The 9,771-nt window shown below is 41.0% G+C and overlaps 1 protein-coding gene across 1 annotated transcript; it reads left to right on the top strand.

Moving 5' to 3' along the window:
• The first annotated feature begins 5,508 nt into the window (after positions 1-5,508).
• On the top strand, positions 5,509-6,208 carry Cetn1 (centrin 1). The gene has a single exon (XM_028876661.2). It carries the CDS (start codon positions 5,554-5,556, stop codon positions 6,070-6,072), a length of 519 nt encoding a protein of 172 aa, XP_028732494.1. The 5' UTR covers positions 5,509-5,553; the 3' UTR covers positions 6,073-6,208.
• The last annotated feature ends 3,563 nt before the right edge of the window (positions 6,209-9,771 follow it).

Raw genomic sequence — 9,771 nt, 5'->3', positions numbered from 1 at the left:
CAACAAGTTGACAGGAATCAGGAGGATGGATAGAGAGATGCACAGGAAGTAGAAGGGAGGGACATTGAGATGGAGAAATCTTGTTTGAGACAGCATAGGAAAAAGCTCTCTCTTAAACATCAGTGGAGGAGGAAGATCAGCTGAACTGGCTGCTTTCACTGCCTCTCTGAGCTAGCAGGATTTTACCCCAGCATCTGGCTCTTGAGTCTTTATTGTTAAAATTGAACGATTGAGATTTTGTTAAACAACAACAACAACAACAACAACATAGTCCATTATATAAATGGGGCTAGGCATAGTGTCATGCAGGCAGACATGGTGCTAGAGAAGGAGCTGAGAGTTCTATATCTTGACATGCAGGCAGCAAGGAGACCGCCACACTAGACCTACACTTCCTCCAACAAGGCCACACCTTCTAATAGTGCCACTCCCTATGGGCCAAGCATTCAAACCCATGAATCTATGGGGGCCATCCCTATTCAAACTACCATACATACTAGTAATATTTTTTTTCCTAAGAACAAAGGTAAACGCCAAACATATGGGGACTTGTCCTGTCTAGTTTTATGTCAATTTGACATAAGCTAGAGTTATTTGAAGGAAGGGAACCTCAATTGAGAAGATGCTTCTATAAGACCCAGCTGTAAGGCACTTTTAAAATTAGTGATCATGTTAGAGGGCTCAGACTATTTTGGGTGATGCCATCCCTGGGCTCTATAAGAGAGCAGGCTGAGCATACTATGGGGATCACACCAGTAAGCAGTACCCCTCCGTGGCTTCTGTATCAGCTCCTGCCTCCAGGCTCCTACCCTATTTGAGTTTCTGTCTTGACTTCCTTCAATGATGGAATACAACGTGGAAGCATAAGGCAAATAAATTCTTTCCTCCCCAAACTTGCTTTTTGGTCAGATGTTTCATCCAGCAATAGAAATCCTAACTAAGACAGTTTTCTCCTAGTGATTGTTCAACTGAACCCAATGGGCTTGCATCTTGGTGAGTATAAAGCCAAACAAACAAACAAACAAACAAACAAAAAACCCAAACAAACAAACAAAAAACAATCAGGATATGAAAGAGTGGAGAGACATCTCTTACTGGCAGCAGTGAGATTGTCTGGAAAGCATTCTATCCTTAAATGAAGATTGAGAGGGGATTTGTACAGGAAAACCTATTCATATCATACATACAAAAACACAGCTCTCTCCTCAAAGGGAGTAAGAATTGATAATTGAGCAAGAAACAGGTGATCATGGCACATGCATGAATTTAAATTGTTCTAAAGGATATGTTTTAGTATGGAAATGATTTCACGAAGCTTCTATAATTATAGAACAAAATGAAGTCAGAAAAAGTTATTTCTCAAATACAGATGGAAGCAGGTTACAGACAGGTTAGACAGGTTACAGTGAAGCAGGGAACTATCTGGATATAGGCTTTGGATGTCACTTTTAGCTTTTGGGTTGGTAGAAGTTAAAAACTATCTGTTAATGCATCCTAGAAGGTTTTAGCTGATAGTCACAAAGGTGGACAAAGATTGGCTATTAAGGGTATTGTGATGCTTAGTTTTGTCAGCTTGGCATGATCTAGAGCCACCTAGGCAGAGAGTCTCAAGGAGGAATTGTCTAGATAAGGTAGGACTCTAGACATGTTGTGGGGGATTGTCTAATACACCATTTGAGGTAGAAAGACTTGGCCATTGTGGGCAGCAGCCATTTCCTGGCTGTGTATCCTGCACTGTATGAGAATAGAGAAAGCAAACTGAGCACTAGTAAGCATGCATGTATTCATCCTTTCTCTTCTTTTGGATATGAATGTGACTAGCTGTTTCACATTCCTAAGCCTTAACCTCCTTAAAATTGCAGACTGTAACTTGGAATTAGGAGCTAAAACCTTTCTCCCCAACTTGTTTTTTTTGTCAGGGAATTTTATCACAGCAACAGATATGAAATGAGAATAAATACTAAAAAGAGCCCAAGATACTTCAGCCCTATATCTGCTATATTCCAACTCTCTACAAACACAAAGTTCCAATCGGACAACCAGCTGTGTAGAATCTTTAACAATGCAGGTGTGGCATTTTTTTCAGGGAACTTTACTTCATAATGTTCATGTAAGAAAGCACATTTCTGGAGACATACCTGAGTGGTAAATAGCATTTGCTTTTGCAACCAGGTTCAGTTCATAGTACCCACATGTTGACTCACACATATCTGTAACTCCACTTTCCAAGGGATCTGACACCCTTCAGGGGCATCAGGTATGCATGTGATGCACATACATACATGCAGGCTTTCTCAGTTTCTACATTTTTGAGCATGCTCCACTCTGGCCATGTATCACATATTCAAGAAAAGAAATAAGCAGAAGCTAATACTTCTGGGTAGAGAATTTTGTATTATAATGAGCAAAGTTTACCCCAGGTCACCTAAAATAATGAGTCAGAATGACTTGGTGGCCTCTGCTGCTTCCTCATAAAATTTCTCCAATGAGCTCTAGTTGAAACAAAAATAACAACAACTTTGAAGGTAGATTAAGGATTTGGAGGGTGGAGTAGAGAGAATTATTTTTATGTAGCTCAGACTGTTCCCAAACTCCTGATTCTCTTGCCTTAGCTTCCAAAACGCTGGGATTACAGGCATTCACCACATACCCAGCCCAGCTAACAGTCTTTTAAAGAGTCTGCAGTGCCCCCATCCTACCCCAGTACATTCTGAAGTTTGTCCCTAGAGGTGCCTTCCTCACTTAGCTGCTAGGAAAGTTCCCCAGATTCAGACAAATGACACAAATTCCTGTTGAATCTTTCTAGGGAAGTTGCTTATTTCTATGCACTGTTAGGTGCATAGAAGATGATCAGCAGCCTATTTTTTCAGCCATGCTATGTTTTACTAATAATCTCAATTCTGCAGGAAGGCAGCATGGTGTAAGGAGCAATGTCTAAGTGTTGTGCTCAGATAAGCCCAAGGTGTAATCTTAAATACATTTGTTGGCTGTATACTATTAAATATGCATTGCAGATCTCTTCTATGCCTTGCTTTTTTGTTGTTTCCATCTACAAGATGGGGAAGGAATGCAGGGATTACATGAGGCAACAATGGGAGGCCCAGACTCAACACTAGGCACATAATTAATGTCTTCTTTTCAAGTCAGGGTTGAGACTATGAACATAGAATGTTCATCAAGAACTGACTTTGAGGGCACTGTTTTCTATGAAGAGAGTACTTGGTGGCCTTTTGTTGTGACTGCTGATTGTACACATCTGGAAACTATGACAACCAGTTTGCTTTGAGTTCAACTTGGCCCCAATATTGCTCTATATAAGGCAACTTCTAGCCTTTAGTTTTCCTCAACACATCATAGCTTGTCTTGAATTGGGACAGAGGGGTGGCTGTCAAAGGAAATGCAAGTCTGGGAGGAATTGAGGTCTGACTGGCTGGTACCCAGTACTGTATGATCCCATTAGAGAACTGTCCCTGGAGCTTTTTTTTTTTTAATTGAAAATGCATTAGGGAATTTCAGTATGGTACTTCAAATGAGAGGGTATGTGTGCATCCCTGGGGTTGAGGGTGAGTTGATTTCCCCAAACCATAAAGAGAACAAGACATAGAATTGGAAGAAGATGCAATAAGTGCAAGAACAGGAGAGGGGAGGGGCCATACAAGCTTCTTTTGCCTTCAAAACCCTATACCTAAGCCCTCTGTCCACTGTCACTGGGGCAGGTCAATTAAACATACCATGAAGTTCAGTGGATAATACTTTCGTAGCATAGGTGTAATCCTAGATTTGATTCCAGGAAAACCAAATAACTAAACAAAATTTCCAAACACTCCATATAATCAGTATTGGATCACAACTTAAAAATGAAACAAAATACAGTTTGTAAAATACTCCTAGTATTATTGGATCTTTTGAATCCTGCCCCCTTTTCTTTTGATGACTTAGAAGGTATTTTAGGACCAATATTAACTGTCAAGCATTAAATCAATGGATACCAATATTCCTTCAATGTGTCAAGCACTGTCCTGGGGGCCTGGGATACAGAAGCTTTGCAACAAAAACTCTCCCAGTGTCATCTGTTGCACAGATCAAATACTGGTAAATGCAGATTTTTGCAGGGGGCACAAAGAATGCTAAAAATTAAAAGTTGACTACCTATATTTGCTCACTTAGTAACTCTTTTCTTTTTTTCCCATCTGAAAAGCTTCCGTTTTTCTTTCATTTCTTTGGTTCCAAAGACAATTTTAGGTCCTCACATGTGCTGCATAATCACCTCCCATGTCCACAATCAAAGAGGGATCACAGTAACTGAATACAATGGGTTCTCCTATAGATGAGTATGAAATCAACCAGCATGACCAAATGAAAGTGTGCAGGAAGATTTATTACTTGCAGCACCTAAGGAGAGCACTGGCATTATCTATAAAACAACGCTCTCCCCAATTAAGTGTGCAAGTTTTATTTCAGAAGCCTACACATACTCATATAAGAAAGGACATATTGGAGGCACTTCTGAGTTTGCTTGGTGAAAGGTGTCTATCACTGGACATGTTCAAATTTAATGTCATGTATCACAGGCTTAAAAGGAAAGATGGTAGGCATGAAACTTCCAGGCATTTGTGTTTAGGATTTTAAGAGCAAAGTTACCTTTAGGCAACCTTGACTGTTTGCTTAGAGGTTTCTTAGGTGGACCTAAAAGGAAGAACAACTTTGAAAGTGCACTAATGGTCTTTTAAAGGGGTAGTAGATTTCTCCTTTATAAAGACAGTTTGCCCCTAAAGCTACCTTCCTTCTTAGTGGCTTTTACTACCAGAGTGTGGGTTTCTGTACAGCTCTGAGTGTATGATAAGCAGTGAGAGTTAACATACTGCTAGGGTTTCTAAAATACATGCCAGAATACCGGAATGCAATACTTCACCCCTCATCTGTTCAAGTCAAACATTACTTCAGGTACTTCAAACCTGGGTACTCAGAAGTGAACCATAATAGACATTACATTTCATATTTGGGAAACTTACAGAAAACTTTTACTATGGTTAAATATAGTCAGGATACAAACTTCCTTAAATTTTATACATAATCACTTCCGTCTTACCTATTTTCTAGTTATATCTAGCAGAACACAGGGTGTGACCTGGGTATTCCTTCCTTCTTTTTTGAATTTAATACCAAGTGATCAAACTCAATCTTGATTACCCTACCTTTGTCCTTGGGTAGCCCCAGACTAAGGAAGTTCTTTTAACTAGTATGGAAAAAGAGCAGGGGGCTTTCAAATAAATATACACAAGGTGCTGCAGATGCAAACCAGTGGCTTGGAGAGAACTGCGTGTGCCAAAACTGTAGAGACAATAGTAGCTGCAGCAAGGTTCTTGCCAGCAGGTATCAACTTGTGGTATCAACTGAGGAAACTGTGGATTATAATGTAAATAAGATCTCACTGATGGGGCAGGGCTCTGTGGTCCAGACACTAGGCAGATAGGGACTGGCGCAGGCGCAGTAGCAGGGGCACCTAGCACACGTGGTGGCAGGGTGCCGTTAAGGGCCCAACTGTGATGGAAGATGGCGTCCAACTTGAGGAAGTCAAACGTAGCCTCCACCAGCTACAAGAGAAAGGTGGGTCCTAAGCCTGAACTCACCGAAGACCAAAAGCAAGAAGTTCGGGAAGCCTTTGACCTCTTTGATTCTGATGGAAGCGGGACCATTGATGTGAAGGAGTTGAAGGTGGCCATGAGAGCTCTAGGCTTTGAACCCAGGAAGGAAGAGATGAAGAAAATGATTTCGGAAGTAGACAAAGAGGCCACAGGGAAGATCAGCTTCAATGACTTCTTGGCTGTGATGACTCAGAAGATGGCCGAGAAAGATACCAAAGAAGAAATTTTGAAGGCTTTCAGGTTGTTTGATGATGATGAAACAGGGAAAATCTCATTCAAAAACCTCAAGCGTGTGGCCAACGAGCTGGGGGAAAGCCTCACAGATGAGGAGCTGCAGGAGATGATCGATGAAGCTGATCGTGATGGCGATGGAGAAGTGAATGAGGAAGAGTTTCTTAAGATCATGAAGAAGACCAACCTTTATTAAGTAACTGGCTGGGGTCCCTGCTTCTGTTGTTGTGAAAGTAGAACAGAACAGCTCTGGTCTGTTACCTCTTCCTGCCTCATTTGTCTTGGTTGGCTTCTAAGCCTCTAGATCAATTATACATTTTAATTGTACTTACTTTATGAGTTCTGTTGTTTAATTCTCAAGAGCAAACCTAAATTAAAGGTCCTTGAGGCTAGAGGCCACTAAACTGAACACAGAACAGCTTCTAGGTCAAACAAAACTGGTTTTCTGGTCACTTAAGTGATTTTAAATAACATGCATACACTGGTGATTCTTTCAGTTCAAGTCAGTATTCTCAGTATGGTGAGTTAGAATTTGCCAGCAAGTCATTCAAACCATTGATTTTTCACTTAAGTGGATACTGCTCTGAGGGATAATAATGTGGCTACTTAAGAACTATTTAAATTAAGGAAAGATTACTTAAGAATTATTTAAATTATGGAAAGACACTCCTCAATAAAATTTGCTTGCTCCTCAGAAATAAAATATAAAGTATAGGTTTGCTGAGTGTGATGGCACATAGCTATAATCCCCAGCCCTTGGGAAACAATGTATAAGGCCAGCCTAGACTACATAGCTCCCAGTCATCTGGAGACTATAGAGAGAAATCTTGTCTCAAAAACCAAAAGGGTATTGGGGAGATAGCTCATGTGGTAAGGTGCCTGCTGTGCAAGCTTGGAAACCTGATTTTGGATCCCCAACATCAATGTAAATAAAATCCAGTGCTATCTCTAAGGTTTGGAGATGGGGGAGCAGATCAGAGTTTTTAGAGCCTATTGGCTATCAAGCTTTAGTTAATCAGTGAGTTATAGGTTCAGTTAGAAACTTTGTCTCAGTATAGTGGGGCTGGCTGTGGTGGCACTTGCCTTTAATCCCAGCACTAGGGAGGCAGATGCAGATGGATCTCTGTGAGTTCAATGCTAATCTGGTTTATATAATGAGCTTCATGCCAGCCTGGGCTGCATAGTGAGATACTGTCTTAAAAGAAAGAAGGTGGTAAGCACATATGTATACACATGTATGCTGGTACCTGCTCACACACATGCACATATCCACACAAACATATCACATACACACAGAGCTAGGACTTTAGCTCAGTACTAGATTATATGTATATAGGCTTTCCTTTGGGAGGTGGTTAACTGCAATGGTTACTATTTTCTAGTTTTATTGTGTGCCAATGAGTCTTCCCTTAATGAGTCTGAATTATCTAGTGAGGAGTATGAAGAGAGGATATGTAGACCTAGCACAGGATAAAAATGTAATTTAATTGTGGCCTAAGCAAGTATAACGTTTTAAAGAAATTAAGCTAACTATTCCCCTTGTTTGTTGAGACAGGATTCCTGTGGCCCAGACTGGCCCTATACTCAGTATGTAGCCAAAGATGACTTTGATTTCTAATCTTCCTGCCTCTACCTCCTAAGTGCTGGGATTATAGGAGTTCACCACTACTGCACACAATTTATGCAGTGCTAGGGATAGAACTCAAGGCCTCCTTCATGCTAGGCAAGCACTCTACCAACTGAGCCACAAACCCTGGGGTTTGTTGAGACAAGATTTCATTTGTATCCCAGGCTATTCTCAAACTTCTCCTGACTTAGCCTTCCTAGTGCTGGGCATCACATGCATCCAACACCATGTTCAGCTTGATATTTTAAAACAATTATTTACAAATGCATAATCTTAGTTCAGGTATTTTTGTTTGTTTTTTAACTTATCTGATATATGGGGTTGAGGACATGGCTTGTTGCTCAACTGTGAGGACCTGAGTCTGGATCCCCAGGACTTACATAAGAAGCCAAGTATGCCTCTGTAGCCCCAATGTTAGGAGTTGGGGAAGGGGTGGTAGATGCAGATCCCAAGCTCGATGGTGAACTAATGCAGCCAATTAGCAAGCCCCAGGTTCAGTGAGAGACTCTGTTTCACGGAAGTATGATAGAGAGAAATAGAGGAAGATACTCTAGATTAACCCTGTCCTTCACAGTACATGTGCATCCACACAAACCACACATGCACAAATATATCCTATGCTACTCATTCTCAGAAATAGCAATGGTAGTTTTAGTAATTAAAATATAACAACTGTACATATGCTATTAGAGTTTAGCTACAAGCTACTGTCTGCTAATTCTTAGAGCTCTGTTTCCTTGTGATATGTAGTTAATGTTAGAGTGTCTAGGATACAGTCAGTAAGCTATTTCATTGTGACATATTTCAATATGTATTCATACTACTCAGATTGTTGCACTTGTGCCTATTGTCATGGTCCACATGAAGACTGAACCTGAAGCATCTGCAGCCTATGTGAGTCCTATCATTCTGTTTCAGCTACTTCATCAAAGCTTTTCTTATGGCAATCTTTAGGTAGTGCTGTTGCTTTGACAAGTTAGTCCCTATTACGAGAATTAAGTCCAGAAGACAAGTTGCCCTCATTAGTGACAGACACCATCTGCCAGGAAGACAAGTGAAAAAATTTCCAAAATTGGAGCCTTTAATGAGCAACTTAATGTGAAGATTTCATTTAGGTTTGCATATGACCACAACATCTACCTTTCTTATTGGTATTTGCCATTAGCTTTCAAAACCTCCATCTCAGCAGAAGCATATTATCTGAATTTTCTCTAATTTGAGATTTGTAAATCTTTAAGTACAGTGTCTTCTTTCATTTTAGAACAAGGAAGGCTTAGTTTATAGCACATACATACACGTAAATAATGATTTTATTTTGTTTTCTCAAGACAGGGTTTCTCTGTGTATCAGTCCTGGCTGTCCTGTAACTTGCTTTGTAGAGCAGGCTGGCCTCAAACTCACAGAGATCTGCTTGCCTCAGCCTCCTAAGTGCTGGGATTAAAGGTGTGCACCAACACTACCCAGCTAATGAAAATACTTTTTAAACAAAGACTAAAAGCTGAGTGCCACCAACATTTCTCTCTCTTTGCTTCCTGACCATGGACAAAAAGTGATGAGCTGCTTTGTTCTGCCACCATGCCCTCCCACCACTGTGGACAGCCCCTCAGTCAGTTAGTCAAAATAAATGTTTTGTCAGGTATGGGGAAAGTAATCTGGGAACTGAGACTATTTCCCATGAAAATAGGATGCACTGGAGACATACGCCCTCTAAAGAAGTAGGACCTACCCCTGGGTTCCAAGAGAAAAAAGTGAGAGATGAAGGTTCCAGGAAGACTTCTCACGTGTCAGAGTGATAACCCAGTGGTTAAGAGAGCTTGCTGCTCCTGCAGAGGACAAGGGTTCAGTCCCCAGCACCCACACTGGGCAGCTTACAACTGCCTGAAACTCAAGCTCCATGGGATCTGATGCCCTCTTCTGATTTCCCTGGGCACCCCCGACACACACACACACACACACACACACACACACACACACACACACACACGACAATCATACATACATATACACACACACACAAAAGTAAAAAGAAATCTTACCTCCCCCCGCCCCCCCCAAAAAAGACTTTTTAACAATCAAACCTTTCTGATAAAGGACTGTGCTACCTAAGGATTGTGTTCCTGTCAGTCAAGGTACAGAGACATGGGTTAGATAAGACCGTTCCCCAGGTGCCACAGATGTTTCAAGTGATTACTGTTGTGATAGTCTGTTAGGCATCTCCACTTCAGTATGTGTTCCCAGGATGTAACATGAAGTGAAACATCTATGCAG

This window comes from Peromyscus leucopus, chromosome 19 (assembly GCF_004664715.2).
Source record: "Peromyscus leucopus breed LL Stock chromosome 19, UCI_PerLeu_2.1, whole genome shotgun sequence".
In the NCBI taxonomy this organism is placed as follows: domain Eukaryota; kingdom Metazoa; phylum Chordata; class Mammalia; order Rodentia; family Cricetidae; genus Peromyscus; species Peromyscus leucopus.
Note: the sequence above shows the minus strand (reverse complement) of the source record. Positions and strands in the feature narration are given on the sequence as shown.

Bases quoted from the DNA above. Each gene is read 5' to 3' on its own strand.
- Cetn1 (XM_028876661.2), top strand. From the start codon at position 5,554: ATGGCGTCCAACTTGAGGAAGTCAAACGTAGCCTCCACCAGCTACAAG.